This window comes from Zingiber officinale, chromosome 6B, assembly GCF_018446385.1.
Source record: "Zingiber officinale cultivar Zhangliang chromosome 6B, Zo_v1.1, whole genome shotgun sequence".
Classification (NCBI taxonomy): Eukaryota; Viridiplantae; Streptophyta; class Magnoliopsida; order Zingiberales; family Zingiberaceae; genus Zingiber; species Zingiber officinale.
The window spans coordinates 122,280,607-122,297,694 of NC_055996.1; the positions used below are offsets into that span (position 1 = coordinate 122,280,607).

Below are 17,088 nucleotides of genomic sequence, written 5' to 3' on the forward strand. Positions count from 1 at the left end.
AATACTCCATGAAACATGAACTTCTAGCAACGAGTTTTTTACCATTTGAATGTTGCTGTATACATCCACCACCTGCATCTTTGTCGCTTGAAAGAAATGATCCATCACAAAATAGCCATGATTTGTCATGATGTAAGGATGCCGGTAATTTAGGAATACTGGGAGATTATTGAACTAAACCATCCTTTTTGTCAATCGTTTTTCTTACACATATATAAGCTTCAGTAAATGATGAAACTCTGGTCCAAATTACTTTTGGTGAAGAACCACTCTTATCTTAAGCATCGTTGCTATATAACCATAGATACAAAAAGGAGTTGAGAATGACAGTTAATAAGATAGCCTCAGATTGTTTGTTAAGATCATTCCCCTCCAACATCCATGAACCAGAATACCTAGTAATGAACAATGAAACTTCACTGGTAAATTGATGAATCAAAGACCAAGATGGCGAAGAATGATTACATACAAAGAAGACATGTTCTATAGAATCATTCTCCATGCCAATAAATAACAAGGGCATTTAAGCATGGATTGTTCTATTCTACCTCATCTTGTTGTTTGTCTTGGCTAATTTCTTCTGAAAACATGTGGTGCACCTGCAAATCTTATATTTTGTCTTATTTACTAATTAACTATACCACAGTTTATGGTCGTTACTCTTCTCTTACAAGCAGAATTAATACTATACCTATTCCACAATCAGATAATTTTCTGGAATTAATGTTTTTTATCTATTTCACTATATGTGCTTCAGAGATTGCATCTTTGGATTTTTGCTTATATCTTCCTCAAGCTAAGTTAGATACATGCAACATGTTTCTAACTCGATTATTTGTTGGAACTTGAAAACTGATTGAGTATATATGCATCAAATTTTTGTTTGCACCTCCAGAAACTCCAGCAACAGGCTACAAAGCTCTGTTAAAATAAGAAAACTAAAAACAGGGCCCTTGATTTCATTTTCTAGAATTGGCTCCATGTTTGGGAGTGATTGCCTAGTTGAATTGAGCTTTAGTTAATGTGTAAGCTATAGCTTCTTCTCAGTGTAATTTTCACATACAATTTTCTTAGTTGATGATTTAAAGAATACTTAGCTGATACCTTGATAAAAAAGACAAAAAAACTTAACTATTTTTAAAAATTCCAAAAACTTTAACAACAAATGGATCATGGAAAGAATTTTCATCATGTGTGTTCCAAATTTATCTGAAATAATTTTCAAATATAGTAGAATACAATGAAATAAAATGCAAACAAAGACAGGGAACGGTTTTCGCTGGTTGCTGAACATGAAACTACTCCACCACACCAACTCTCACATCAATGCAATCGTCCCCCGCGCTCCCCGTCCCGTCAAGCCTCCTCCCCTTCGTCCTCACCGGACCTGTTTCTGTCACCTCGCCCTGGCCTCTCCCGTCTCGGCGAGGAGCAAGAACCACGATGTGGTCAGACGGGAAGATGGACGAGACCTCCGACCTGCACAACGGGCACTTGGGATTGAACTGAAGCCAAGTGTCGATGCAGTCGATGTGGAAGTGATGCGAGCAGCGAGGGAGGACCTTGATCCGCTCCTCCTCTCGGAACTCGCTCAAGCACACGGCGCAGTGCTCTAATTGGCCGGAATTCACAAACTTGGCGACAGGGATGGAGCGAATGATCGCCGGCTCAAGGCCGCAGGCCTCCGGAGGGATGCGGTGGCCACCGCGGCGGTTGGACGACGGCAAGTCAAGGCAGCACTCGACGACGAAGACGTAGTAGGAGAGGAGGAGAACGGCGCTGATCAAGAGGATGCCCAAGGCAGTGATGGCTAAGAAGGGGAAGGTGGAGGAAGAGGAAGAGGAAGGCAGCAGTGGCAGTGCGGAACGATGAGGTCCTTGAACTGGATCCATTAATTTATTCTTCTAACGTTGCTCGGAAGTGTGCATGCGAGAAGCAGGGAATTAAGAAGCGAGTGAGGAAGAGGGAATTAGTGTGGAAAGGTGGCCTTGGAGTGGGAGATTGGTCAAAGGTTGAATGACGATGAGGATCCAAATTAAACCGACCATCATCAATTATCTGTTACGTACTGTCACTAAGTCAACGAGATTCCCGTCTCAGTCGTTGCCTGTCAGTGTGCTTCGTTGAGGTGAGACGGTCAAAGATCTCAGAGAAGAACTAGGGCCCGTGATCATGTACCTAGCAGTTCAGATTCGATCGGTGGGATTTATTAGCGAAGGAAGTTTTGAAACAAAAATATGTAGAATATAATGAAAGATGATTGACACCGCGCGCAACATTTAAGTAACAAGAATATGTAAAATTTTATTCTCACGACGTAGCCGAGTTGATAATTACACGATAAATTTATAAAATTGAATAAAAGTCGAATCTTGATAATATATATATATATATATATATATATATATATATATATATATATATATATTTTTTTTTTTCCATATGATTGTTAGATTTGATTTCTTGATTTACAAAAATTTCAGATCGGATCAATCATTTATAGGATTATAAAAAATAATAAAATAGCCCCCAAGGCGTAGTACAGACGGTGCACATGGCATCTCTGACGTAAAGGTCAGGGGTCGATTCTCAGGAACTGACGACCTGGGGTTTACCCCGCCATGCGCCTATGGCCTGTGTACCTACATGAACCTCCCTCCATATTCGTGGGGCCGGCACTAGGGGGCCGCTAAGGTAGCAGATCTACCCTTTTTATAAAAAATAATAAGAAAATGTAAAATTTAAGGATAAAAGATGAATGACAACCAAATAAGTAGAAAGAAACTATCTCATATTCCAAGAACTACGAGAATTAAGAATTAAAATCAAGATCAAGAGTATCTTTTATTATAGGTGTATAGGTGTATGTTCAATGTTGTAATTTAATATATTGAAGTATTATAGTATCTTAATAATATAAGCCTTTTAAGACAAATCTAATAGTATTTTTGATTCATCTCTTATAATCTTTATTTCAAAGGTGTATATAGTTTCTTGCATATCTTTTATATCAAATTGTAATAAAAGTCATGCTTTGACTTTCAAAGATGTATACAGTTTCTTGTATATCTTTTATATCAAATTGTAATAAAAGTCATGCTTTGACTTTTATTACAAACTCTATGTTACTCCCAACTAGTAACATATCATCAACATTTAATGATAATATGACAAACTTTTTTTCTCCCTTTTTAAATAGGCACATTGATCTTCATTGATCATTTTAAATCTATAAGATAAAATAATTTTATTAAATCTGATGTTTTATTATCTTGATACTAGTTTTATACTATAAATAGACTTTTTAAGTCTATACACTTTTTCTTCTTGGTTTTTAGCAATGTAACCTTCTGGTCGTGTCATATAGATTTTCTTGTCAAACTCACATTTTAGGAAAGTTGTCTTTACATCCATCTAATATATTCTAAATCAAAATTCTCTACTATAGATAAAATGATACGAATTGTCATAAATTTTACGAAGGGAGAAAATATCTCTTCAAAATCAATACTCTCTCGTTGAATATAATCTTTTGCAACCAAATGACTCTTGTATTGATCAATTGATACAGTCGCTTTTCTCTTAATTTTGAGAATTCATTTATTTTCAATAACCTTTCGTCTTAGAGGAAGATTAACTAATTTTCAAACTTGATTCTTTTTCATTAACTCCATTTTTTCATTGATTGAAACTTTCCACACTTCTCTAATTGGGCATCTCAATGCTTCTTCAATAGTTTGAGGTCCTTCATCATCAAATGGGAGAATCATTAAAGTCTTATTATCAATGTCAAACATTTTTCAAATAATAATCTTACGACTATTTCTTCGTAGGTTCGACTATTGAGAAATCAACTAATTAATTAACAAATCACTCCCACTAGAATTAGGCATCTCTTGTGATACCTTCATCGATAAAGTATCATTCTTCTCCTCAATTACAAATAGAGGAATAGTTTAATATATGTCACCTCTCACTAGGAAGTCAGTTTCGAGAAAAGTTACATCTCTCGACTCTATTTCAGAGATAATTCCATCATATTGTTCTCTTTGGACGTATCAGAATACCTTATAAAAATGTACTTTTTACATCTATGTCCTAATTTTTCATATTTATGAGTCTTATCGTGAACATAAACAGTTGACCCCCAAGGTCATAAATGACTTGAATTGGGTTTTCTGCTTATGCGATATTCATATGGGGTAAATAAAATAAATTTAGAAGATAATCAGTTAAGTATATAAGTTGTTGCTAATAATGCATCTCCTGAATAAAAAATTAGCAAATTAGCTTTAGCTAATATAGACCTAACCAAATCTAGAAGAGATAGATTTTTTTCTTTCAACAACCCCATTTTGCTATGAAATTTCTGGATTATTAGTTGTCTAATAATCCTTTTATCATTACATATTATTTTAAACTAATTAGACAAATATTCATCTTCACAGTCTGTGTATAAGGTTTTAACCTTTTGATCTATTTGATTCTCAACTTCATTCAAGTAATATCTAAAGCAGTCTAATGCCTCAAATTTATGAGAAATTAAATACACATGACCAAAATGTGTGAAATTATCAATAAATATAATGAAATAGAAGCTCCATGTATAGGCCTCACATTCATTGGACCATATATGTTTGAATAAATTAATTGTAATGGTGATTCAGCTCTAATAACTTAATCAAATAGTTTTCTAGTTATTTTTCTAGTAAGACAATGCTCACACACAAATAAGTTAATCTTAACTTGAGCGCCTAACAGACCCTCTTTAGCTAATCTATTTATTCGTTCATGTCTAATATTTGCTAATCAAGTATGCCAAACTTGAACATAAATATCAGTATCACTAGTAAGAGTAATATTTGAAAAACAACCATCAATTCTATAATTAGTATTCAGTTCTACATCAAGAATCATAAAACCATTCATCTATAAATCATATCCTATTAATACATAATCAATAGAAAGTCTCACACACCTACGGTAGAAGTTCATACAATATCCCAATTTAAGAAGACATGTAACAAAAACTAAATTCTTTCAAATTTCAAGAGCACAAAGGACATCATATAGAAACAAAGTATATCCACAACATAGGCTAAGTTTGTAAGTGTCAACTCCTTTGACTTTAATTTTTTCATTGTTGCCCACATATATCCACTTATTGCCAGTTGATATCCAATGATACTCCACGAATACGGTTCATTCACAAGCTATATGGTTTGTTGCCCTTGAATATATAGTTCACAAAGGATAAAAATCAGTTAATAACACTGTACTAGAAACAAGATGCTCATGAATAGAAGATAATATAGATCTACCTTTTTGGCTCGATGCATTCTCGAGCAAAGAGGTCTTCTTGCCATGATTATAGCAAGTTAGCTTGCTTTTTAGGTTTCTATCCATACTTCTTCCTTTTGGAATTTCTTCTTATTTCGGCCTAGCCCAACAACAGCAGTAGTACCAACTTCCTTTCCCTTTGCCATTCCCTTTCCCTTATTAAACCATTTTTTTTCTTATTCTTAGATCCAACAGAGCCTTAACCCTTAAGATACAAAAGCCTCCCCAAAAATCCTTGTGGATTCTATTCTCTCTAATTCAACATGCTGTGAGATATCAACGAAAGTTATGATACTTTTGCTACGAGTAAGATTTTGTTTCATCATCTCCCAAGAATCAGAAAGGGAATAGATTGCTGCCTTAACCTATTATTCATTAGTTAACTCATGATCAACAACTTTTAATTCTGGAGTTATATTTATCATTTCCCTCAGGTGTTGGGTCATGGTGATATTCAGACACTTTTTGTAGTTGTTAAACTTAATAATTAGTTCTCGAAGCTCACTCAGGCTCACTCCATTGTATTTCTCTCTAAGGGCAACCTAGACAGCATGATCCGTTGGTAACTTCTCATACTCACAAATGAAGTAATTATCCATAGAACTGATCAAATTTCTCTTAGTAGTAGAGTCCCTCTTCTATGCCTTATAGGCATTAAGATCACATATTGTTGGCACAGCGGGGGCAGGTAAGAGGGGTGAATTACCTGAAATAGAGAAATAAAATCCTTCCTCGATCTTCAACTCAGATTAGTAGCACACTTATGAAGTTAATCAATTAATAAATAAATAAAGACACAAAGAAATTACTTGGTTACTGTTGACGCAGCTGGGGCCGGCAAGAGGGGGGGTGAATTGCCTACCAAAATAAAGTACACCCTCCTCGATTCTTTCAACTCCAAAATATGCAATAGTAATAAAAGTAAACTAACATGAAGAAAAAGAAAGACTCAGCTATTTACTTGGTTACAACCAAGAAGGTTGTTAATCCAAGGCAGTAGAAAAAGCTCTGAAAAATCTCCTTCTCTGAAGGCGGAGAAGCCTTTTACACACTAGAAACTCAAAACTATTGTAAGAAAGGAATACAGAGTTGTTTTCTTAATTGAATAATTAGATCTGGACCAAGACTATATTTATAGCCTTGGTCGGGGCGCCCTGAAGGATTCTAGGTGCCCTGGGGGGATAAAATTTTATCCCCCAATGAATAGATCATAATTTGACCGCGATCAAGATAAGAAGGCATCCCGGGCGCCCGGAATGGTTCCGGGCGCCCGGAGGTCCGAGCGCCCGGAGTGGATCCAGGCGCCCGAAGGTTCGAGCGCCCGGAATGAATCTGGGCGCTCGAACTGTGAAGTCAACCAGGTTGACTTTTCGTCCAGGCCTTCTGCTCCATTTTAGCTCGGCTTGGTCTGGGTCTCTTTTGCTCTAGCTCCGTTTGCTTGGGTGATCTCCGCTATCCGGAATAGGGCTCACCCGAACCCAACTTCCGGTCTTCTCCTCGAGCAGCCTTCCTTCCCGGTTTCTCGTCTCTCGAATGTCACGTACGTTCTTCTCGTCCACCGGTGTGCTCTTTCACGGTCACCTCGTCCCTCGGACGCACCGAGCTCGTCACCTCTCTCTCCGTGTCGTCCTTCTTGCTAACCGCGTCTTCCGCTCGACTTCCTGCGCTCCTAAGCTCCTACACACTTAGACACATGGATCAAATAACAAGCAGGACCTAACTTAACTTGGTTGATCACATCAAAACAACCACGGGATCCAACAATCTCCCCTTTTTTAATGTGCATCAACCCAAGTTCAAGTTAGGGTATAAAAATAAATAGTAAAAATTACTAACTGACAAATAGTAATTTTAAAGAAATTACTCACTAACAGTTTAAGCATAAAAGATTGCAATAATGAGTTGCAATACCAAAAAACACTTTAAAATCTAACTCCCCCTTAACTTGTACCTCTGTCCCCCTTTGATCACAACAAAAATAATGGGGTTTAAAAAATTTCGAAGTTAAATATTAAAATATCGAATTTAAGAGGTGATTTTGCAATGAGGAATTACTGGAATATCTCCGACGAGATGTCCTTTTCTTAGGTTGTGTGATGGGCAGATCTATTGGTCTAAGTACAGCATCGACATCGAGGCTATGATGACGATATTAAAAAAAATCTAACCTTAAAAAAAATTTAAAAGAATTTTTGCAAGAGAATTTCTCAAAAAAAAAATTTAACAAAAAGATCTTCTGAAAATTTTTCTAAGTGAAAATTTTATGCTAGAAATATTTTTCTAAGCAAAAAAAAAATTTGAAGAACTTTTACAAGCATTATTTAATTCTGCTTTTCAAGAAAGTTTAATTAAACATTTCATTCCTATATTTGGCTTCCAGGCAGTGGCGAGGCACTAGGCCTTCTTGGTTATTGGAGCAACAATAACTTTCTAGTCAAAGCCTCATAAGGAAATTTACTGTTTAATTTTCTTCTCTGAAAGCCTTTAACTTTTAAATTTAATCTAGCAATGATTTTGGAATCCAGTAAAGATTCCTTCCTACTTGATTAATCAGAAACTTAGGGGGTATATAGTTTTTAGGAACTTTCCTAAGTTGTCCCTGATGTTTTCTAATATACCAGTTTAATTTTCTATAAATCCTTAGTTTTGATTTTAGAAATTTATTTAAACATGCATGATTATCTTTTAAATTCTCAATTTCAATTTTTAATTTTTCATTTTCTAATTTTAAATTATCATACATTTCTAGTGGACATGCTTTTGCTAAGTTCAATTTCAATTCAGTATTTTCTTTTTCTAAGATTGCTAGATCCTTCGTAAGCATTTTGATAAAATTAAAGGATTGAGTAGGGGTAGATCACGTACCTTACTTGGTGACGCTCCCCCTTTGTCGCAACTTTCTTCTTCTTCTGAGGATCCTCCCCCTTCATCTATGCTCATCTCTAAGTCCGAATTATCTTCAAAGAGATGGTTGGTCATCAGTGCTATTCCTGAGAAGGCTTCGACTTCTGACTCGGAGGATGAAGAGTCTTCCCATGTAGCCTTCAGACTCTTGCGTGTAGAGGACGTCGATCTCTGAGGCTTCTCCTTGTGTCTTTTCTTCAACTTGGGGCAATCATCCTTGATATGCCCTTCCTCATTGCAGTTGTAGCATCGGACCGTCCTTCTGTTGCGTTGATCCTTCCTTGACTGCAATTTAAATTTATTAGTATTAACAAATTTATTTAACTTTCTTACCAGTAGCACCGCTTCGGTTTCGTCGATCGATGCTTCAGAATCGGGATCGTCCTTTTCGGCTTGTAAGACAATATTGAGGTTCGTCTTCTCCATTTGCTTAGGCTTTGTGATTCGAGACTCGTGAAGTTCCTCGTGAAGTTCAAATGTAGAGAATAAGTTTTCTAAAGTACTTACCTCAAGGTCCTTAGAAATGTAGTACGCATCTACTAAGGAGACCCATTCCGGAGTTCTGGGGAAGGTGTTAAGTGCATACCGAATGGAATCTCGGTTTGTTACTGTTTCACCGAGATTCGTCAATTGCGTTATCATCTCCTTGATCCTTGCTTGGAGTTGCGCAACCTTCTCGCCGTTGTTCATCCGAAGATTTGTTAGTTGTGTCCGGAGGACATCGCGCCTTGCTAGCTTCGCTTCTGAGGTGCCCTCGTGGAGCTCCAGGAATTTATCCCAGAGGTCTTTGGCAGAGTCGTAGCTTCCGATTCGACTTACCTCCTGGGGCGGCAACACACTGAGCAGGTGAAACTCGGCCTTTCCGTTGGCCACGCAATCAGCCCACTCCTTCTTCGTCTAGTTGCACTCTTCTTTATCTTTTGGCGATGCATATCCATACTTCATTATTAAAAGAATATCAAATTCAGTTTTAAAAAATACCTCCATTTTTCGCTTCCAAGTAGCGAAGTCTCCGTCGAACTTCGGGGGATGAATGTTCGCGCCGGCCATCATCCTGATCTTTGTGCTTCAGTCAGCGGTTAGTCATTCTGAAGCTGTCGGGTTCTGATACCAATTGTTGACGCAGCTGGGCCCGGCAAGAGGGGGGGTGAATTGCCTACCAAAATAAAAGTACACCCTCCTCGATTCTTTCAACTCCAAAATATGCAATAGTAATAAAAGTAAACTAACATAAAGAAAAAGAAAAACTCAGCTATTTACTTGGTTACAACCAAGAAGGTTGTTAATCCAAGGCAGTAGAAAAAGCTCTGAAAAATTTCCTTCTCTGAAGGCGGAGAAGCCTTTTACACACTAGAAACTCAAAACTATTGCAAGAAAGGAATACAGAGTTGTTTTCTTAATTGAATAATTAGATCTGGACCAAGACTATATTTATAGCCTTGGTCGGGGCGCTTTGAAGGATTCTAGGCGTCCTGGGGGATAAAATTTTATCCCCCAACGAATAGATCGTAATTTGACCGCGATCAAGATAAGAAGGCATCCCGGGCGCCCGGAATGGATCCGGGCGCCCGGACTGTGAAGTCAACCAGGTTGACTTTTTGTCTGGGCCTTCTGCTCCATTTCAGCTCGGCTTGGTCCGGGTCTCTTCTGCTCCGGCTTCATTTGCTTGGGTGATCTCCGCTATCCGGAATAGGGCTCACTCGAATCCAACTTCCGGTCTTCTCCTCAAGCAGCCTTCCTTCCTGATTTCTCGTCCCTCGAACGCCGCGTACGTTCTTCTTGTCCACCGGTGTACTCTTCAACGGTCACCTCGTCCCTCGGACGCACTAAGCTCGTCAGCTCTCTCTCCGTGCTGTCCTTCTCGCTAGACGCATCTTCCACTCGACTTCCTGCGCTCCTAAGCTCCTGCACACTTAGACACAGGGATCAAATAACAAGCAGGACCTAACCTAACTTGGTTGATCATATCAAAACAACCACGGGGTCCAAGAGTTACAACCTAGGCGGTTGTTAATCCAAGGCAAAGGAAAGCACTAAAAGATCTCCTTTGTATAGGCGGAGAAGCCTATTATACTTTTCAAAAGCTCAGGAATATGCTAGGAAATGAAAGCTAGAGTTGATACATATTTCATAGGTCCAGGGGTCTTTTTATAGCCCCTGAAAAATCTTATCCGTAGCTTAAGGGCGTCTCCAAAGGGCTTGGAGGGCGCCTCCAGCGAGGCGTAGTGGATAAAGCTTTATCCACTATGAACGGCTACTTTGACTGGCCGAATGCGCCTTCCATACTCATGGAGGGCGCCTTCCATGCTTATGGAGAGCGCCCTTCATGCTTATGGAGGGCGTCTTCCACCTGAAGGTGGCAGAGGCGCCTTCAACCCTTGTTGAGGGCGCCTCCAGTAATCTTCATTAGCTTCTTTCGCTCTTCTGCTGCTCCAATCGCCTGGGTGATTGCAGCCAACTGAAATAGGGCTTACCTGAATCCAATTTTCGGTCTTCTCCTCGAGCAGGCTTCCGCTCTAGCTTCTTGTCCCTTGAGCGTTGCATACATTCTTCTCGTCCACCGGTGTACTCTTCTGCAGTACTTCGTCCCTCAGATGCACCAAGCATGTCGACTCTCTACCCGTGTCATCCTTCTCGCTAGCTGCGTCTTTCACTCGACTTCCTATGCTCCTAAGCTCCTGCACACTTAGACATGTTGGTGTGGTTAGCACTAACGATCTAACTCAGGTTTTGATGAATGACAAAGTAGGTTAAGTTAATTTCATTATGATTTAATTGTAGAATATTATTGTGTTCGCTCTAGCTAGCTCTTCTGCCCGTCTTTTTCAACAAGGCAAAGAATACAAAGCAAAATCTAGAGAAAAGAATTAGTCGCATCTATCTAACATCCTTAGATACTTAAGTCAATTTGTGTAGAAACAAAACATGATTAACAAGAAACTGAAAAGCATGAGTGTTTACTAGCAAGGGAGCTTTGTCATGACGAGTGAGGGAAAGACACAACAGGAAAAATTAACAAGGGAAAAGAGAGTCAAAGAGTGCTCATCTCGCCGATGGAGGGCACTTTTGAGAGAGGGCTTGTAGTCGTCGCGAGGAGGGAGGGAAGGCGACGAGGGAGGGCTTCGGGCCTTCAGCGAGGAGAATCGTGAGGGTGAGTCGACGAGAGAGCTAGGGCTTCGGCGAGGAAACGAGAAAAAAACATAATTGATTATAGGAAAAAAAGCGTACTTGATTTTAGAATATATATATATATATATATATTCAAATTTAAAGTATGTACTTGATATTTTTAAGATCTGGCAAGGAGTCCTGGTAATCCTGGCCCAAGGCCAGCATGCTTGAGAAGGGCTTAATAAGCCCCTTTTATATTATTCCACGTGACCATGGGATCAATTTCCCCAAACCTTCACATTGCCCTAATCAACCACCTCCGGGTTATACAACATTCTTTTTTGAATAACCTCGCTGTTTATGTTTCCCTCTTTCTCCATGTTCTTTGAGGAAATCTCTGCCCATCTCAACATACCTATTAGCCAATTTACTCCCAATGCTTTCCGACTATTGTGTGGAGTGATTATCGTCTTTAGGTATCTAAGCATTTCCCTTACACCATTGAACTTTCATTACTTTTTCTTCAATATGAGGGTGGAAAATGGATCATTTTACTTTGGTTCTCGTCCTCTTAAGTTTTTAAGTCGTTTCCCTACTTCCTCAAAATCCTGAAAATTACAATACTTCTTTATTCGATCTCCCTCTCCTTTATCTTGTCCAACAACAACCACATGGATAACAACATTTCCCCCTCAACCGGTATTAGAACCCAACAAAGATACACCTTCTTATCAGGAGATAATCTGACTAATTAGCGATTCCTCTTTCCATGTGAATCTGCTTGTAGAGGAAACCTTCTTTGCTATTTCGGTCTGAGTCCGAAGGGAGTGGAATTGTCTTGCTCTCTAGGTATGTCTTTTTTAACTTCATTCTTAGCTGCAATAGCTAACAAAACTTTTATCATTGTGTTTCGCAAACAATAGGATGTTGCGAGCTTCTCTGAACAAGCATCTACAACGAAGAATTTCAAAAAGTCCTGCCAACATTACTATATCTGATGATATAAATTCCTCGCTACCTTAGAGGAGAGATTTCCCTACCTACGAAGCTGAGTTCCTCAGTTTTCAAAGAATTGAACTCACCATCTCGCCCATTAAAAATATCCTGTGTGAAAAAACTCCCTTTGTTCGAGTCCAAGACACCTTCCAAATCTCCAGAATTACCCACTGGCTCTTTCGTGCTTCTGCCTCTTTTCAATCTCCCAAAATCGATATCTACATCAAGTCCCAGCAAGGATTCCATTTCTATAATCTTTTACGACAACATTTCTAATCCCGCAATGCCTAGTATCCTGATAACTGGAATAGACAATGAGAAAGCAAAAGCCATGCAGAAACTTCCTCTGACAAGCTTACTAGAGACCATGCCTATCTCCCGTAAAGAGGTGGTACCTTAAGCTTTTCCTATCTTTTTAAATTTGAACTATGCGTTTGTATCCTAGTTCATGGTGGCACAACAAGAGGTGGTTTCTCAAACTTTTCCTATCTTTTTGTTGTGCAAAAAAAAGTAACACCTCTCAACTTCTAAAACAGAAGAAGAGAAAGAGAGAGAAATCACGCGGAGTAACACGATAAAAACACACACAAAAGAAAAACAAACATGAGGAAGGAGAAGAAGAGTTACCGTAGTTCAACGGTATGCCTACTCTATAAAAACGACCGAAACTTTATTAGAATTCTCTCTACACAAGAGATTGTTGTATAATAGATTTACAATGATCCCTATAAATAGTACATAAATCTCAGAATCGATAATATTGTAACAGAATTTTATTATGAAAAATCACAACAGAATTCTATTATAAAAATCATAATAAAATTTTATTATAAAAAATCTAAACAGATTTTATTTTCATAGTATTCATCGTATTGGCCTTCAACGAATCACCCGTCAAACACTTTTGCTTCCGATCGATCGAGCAGTATAGCAAAATGCAGAACCGTGAGAAAGAACTTCTGATTCAACTGGAGCAGCAAGCTAAAGAATTTAAAAGAATAAAAGCAGAGGATGCTTTCCACAGGAGCGAGGCTATCTATTATTCAGAACGGCTACTTCATCTTCAAGAGAAACTAAACAAATCCAACAAATTTCAGCAAGAAGCCGACGGGAAAGTCTCAAGAAATACAGAATCAACTTGAGGTATCACAAATGGAAAATTAACTGATTCTGAAGAGTCGGCGAGGAGGATGGACTGCGAAGAAAGAATTCTTAAATTTAGAAGAATTTTTCCACTTGTTAGCCGCTAGGGCGAGTTCTTTTCTAGCATAGGCTTTAATGGAGCTATTAGTCAATTCAAAGACGCAGGCTATCCTCTTGTAGGTTGTTCTATAGATTTAATTTCCTTGACCTACAAAAGGTAACTGATAATATCCCGGATGACAATATGGCCGACTAGATGTGATCTGCTAGAACTTTGCTCTAATGACATTATAACTTTACAATTTTGAGAAGGCAAATAGATGCCTTAGATATCTTTTCCTACTATATTATTTTGCTTGAGGCGAATACCCTTGACAATTATCTTCAAAGTAGTCCTTATGACATACCACTTCGGATCTTCTGTCCTCAAATTTCTCTGTCTCCGTGTTCCCTGCCGATCAGACGGACTAGATTACATTTCAAGGCATCATGGCATCCTTAAGATTTGTGCAGTATCCTCGTGATGTGCAAGACATCCTTGAGATGTAATCTGGTCCGTCTGATCGATAAGGAGACACGGGGATAGAAAAATTTACGGTCAGAAGATCTAAATTGATGACATACTGCTTATGACATACGAGTTGCCTTTTTCGATTTATATCCCATTATTTCACAATTAATCATGCAAGTAAATAATGAGTAAAAATGACCAAGTACTCGAGTTATGGGTGAGCATTACAGTTTAATTGAAATAATTGATCAATTTTAAAATTTGATTTATTTGAAAGTTTAATTTTTGAAAAAATATCAAATATTTCAATTAAATCAATTTAATTTCAAATTTTAAATTTAGATAAATTGATTAAATTATTTTTTACTGAATAAGTGAAAATTAAAATTTTTATTAAACAAACTAAATTTTATTTTTTTAAAAGATATTAATTTCATTACCGAACGAATTAATTAATTTCATATAGGTATGATTTATTTGATTTTAATGTTAAAATTTGGAATAATTTCTGAAAAAAAATTTATTAGTTTAACTTCAGATAATTCAATTTTAAAAGAATACTCTCTACTCATTAAGTGTCATTTGCATATATAAACAAATAAATTTATTACTTTACTTATTTCTCCATTAAATTTTACATTTAGTCAGCTTAGCCACTTAACTTTCATTTATTTAGAATAATAAATAAAATCAATAATTATTTTTGAGAGCTCACGATAAATACTCATCTAATTGTATAGTTAAAAGCTCTCTCTCTCATGGTCACTAAGGACATCTGTAGTGGAAGGTTTATAATATACAATTTATATTTTAAACCTCTCAATATAAACTCCTCCTCCATTATACAGATAAGGTTTATAGTTTTTTTTATAAACCTGTATCAAAATCTTAGAACCAGATTTATAAAAAAATAATGGAGAGAGAATAGAGAGAGAATTTTAAAAGAAGTGGAGTTTTTAAAAGAGAGAGATTTTATGATAATAGAGAGTAGTTTTTAAAAGAAGTAAGGTTTTTAACTTTTGATGTGACAATGATGTGACAGAGCATAAACCTCTTTAAAAAATTTACGATTGTGGATGCCCTAACAAATACATTGAGATTACTAATTAATGGTTAAGATTAATTGAGTAGAATTTAGATTCAATTAAAATAATTGACTGATTCAAATTCAGTGAGAAGTTTATTTTTTAAAAAATATTGATTATTTTTATTAAATAAATTTAATTTTGGTTATGAATTTTTAAATTGAATTAACATTGTTAAATTATTTTTATTAAATAATAAAAAATAAAGTTTTTTAAAAATATATCACTTTGAGTAGTTGATTCATCAACATTCAATGTTGAAAATTAAAACTGATCATATATTTGGAAAGTTCATGATCTAAGTTATCCATTGTACCACTTCTACGAGGAAATATCACGATTTGAAATGTTAAGTATTAAATTTTAAAAATAAAATATATAATAATAAACGGATGAACTAAATCATAGGACACAAAGTAAGGAAACTAAATTAAAATTAAATCGAGTTTGAACTAAACGAGTAGATATGGAGATAGGTATTATGTTGGTTCAAATTGGAATTGATTTGAAGTTGAGTTATGACCGAACCAAGTTTAATGTTTAAACGAGTTCGAACGATTTAAAAAGAATTAGGATATTTTTGACGAAACCTTTCATTTTTTTTCTCTCCCTCTTCTCCCTATAATGTTACATCATAACTGTATTGTATGTCACCCCTTCGTCCATATGTCACCCCTTCGTCCATTCCTCTCTTTTATTTTTTTTCCTCTTCTTCCTCGTTTGCTTCTTCTCCTTCTCTTCTCCAACGTTACTAAACCTACAAATTTTTCCTCTCCTCTTCTAAAGCACAAGAGCTTTTTTCTTCTCTTTTCTCTTCTCTAGCAAGCAAAAAATGTAACACCAGTTGCTGCCCTCTTCTAGCAACAAGATCAAGCAACCATCAAACTCCCTATCTTCTTCCTCTTCTGGTATTTTTTATGATTTTATTGGCATAGAAAAATAGTCATGTCTTGTCTTACCTTGTTCTCTTTGTGATATTGTCGAGCTCATCAAAACTAGTCAAGGTTGCTAATAAAGAAAGTAAAATTCTCCTTTTTTTACTTCTTCCTCTGTATTTTATCTTCTCTATTTTTATCAAAAGTAATGATCTTTCAAGAGTTGTAAATTATTTCTTTCTCGTTTCATGAATTTTTGAAAATTGTCCCTCCTAATCGAAAATCCTGACTATGGCCCTGCTTCCAAGCACTGTTGTCTCCTTCTCAACGTCGCCCTTCTTCTCTCCTCCCTCGAGGTCGCCAAATCTGATATTGTCCCTAATTAATAACCAAACTGTTGGTATGTAGTGCACACATTGATGATTAGTCATTAGATTAATTTCTAAATTAAGTAGATATTGTTTAATTAATTCATGTTTAGTTTACACATACGTGAAATTTATAGGCGAAGTTTGCTTCGAGAAAAGCTTTTGCAACACAATGGATGACTCATGACTGCGTCGTTGTGTGCGTTGATGCTGGTTTGAGGGCTCCTAGCAGATGCACTAATAACAACTGCTGCTGCTCACATAATTAATAATTAATGGCTAGCTTTTTTTAAAATAAATTAGCGAGAAGGGATCAAAGATGTCGAATCCTTCTTTGAGATGTTTAATTCCTCTGTGGAATCGAAAGGGAAAATGAATATTAATCCGAAAAGAAATGAATGAATGAGTTTGATTTTGTCTAGTATTCGTAACTCATGATTGATATATATCAGTGTTTGAAAAAACGCCCTAGGCAGCCGCTTAGGCGTTGTGCGGCGGCAAGTCACGCTGAAAACCAGCCAAACGGATGACCTAAGCTGTTGGGCCGCCTAGGCGGCCCTCGGTGGGCTTCGGCGGTCATCGCGGGCTTCGGCGGGCCTTGGTATTTTAGCCATATTTTAGGTTTTTTAATACTAAATCGGATTTACCGAGGCGCTTCGTCTTCTTTCATCGCCAACTCTTCGTCTTCTCTCATTACGGCTTGCTTCAGGTAAGTTTTTATTTTTCATTTCTGTTAATTTATTTGTTTGTTTCTC

At 37.0% G+C, this 17,088-nt stretch overlaps 1 protein-coding gene across 1 annotated transcript; it reads right to left on the reverse strand.

Annotated features, from left to right (window-relative positions):
• Nucleotides 1–1,298: 1,298 nt before the first annotated feature.
• LOC121991482 (RING-H2 finger protein ATL16-like) lies at nt 1,299–1,892 on the reverse strand. Its single transcript, XM_042545479.1, has one exon. It carries the CDS (start codon nt 1,890–1,892, stop codon nt 1,299–1,301), a length of 594 nt encoding a protein of 197 aa, XP_042401413.1.
• Between the last annotated feature and the right edge of the window lie 15,196 nt (nt 1,893–17,088).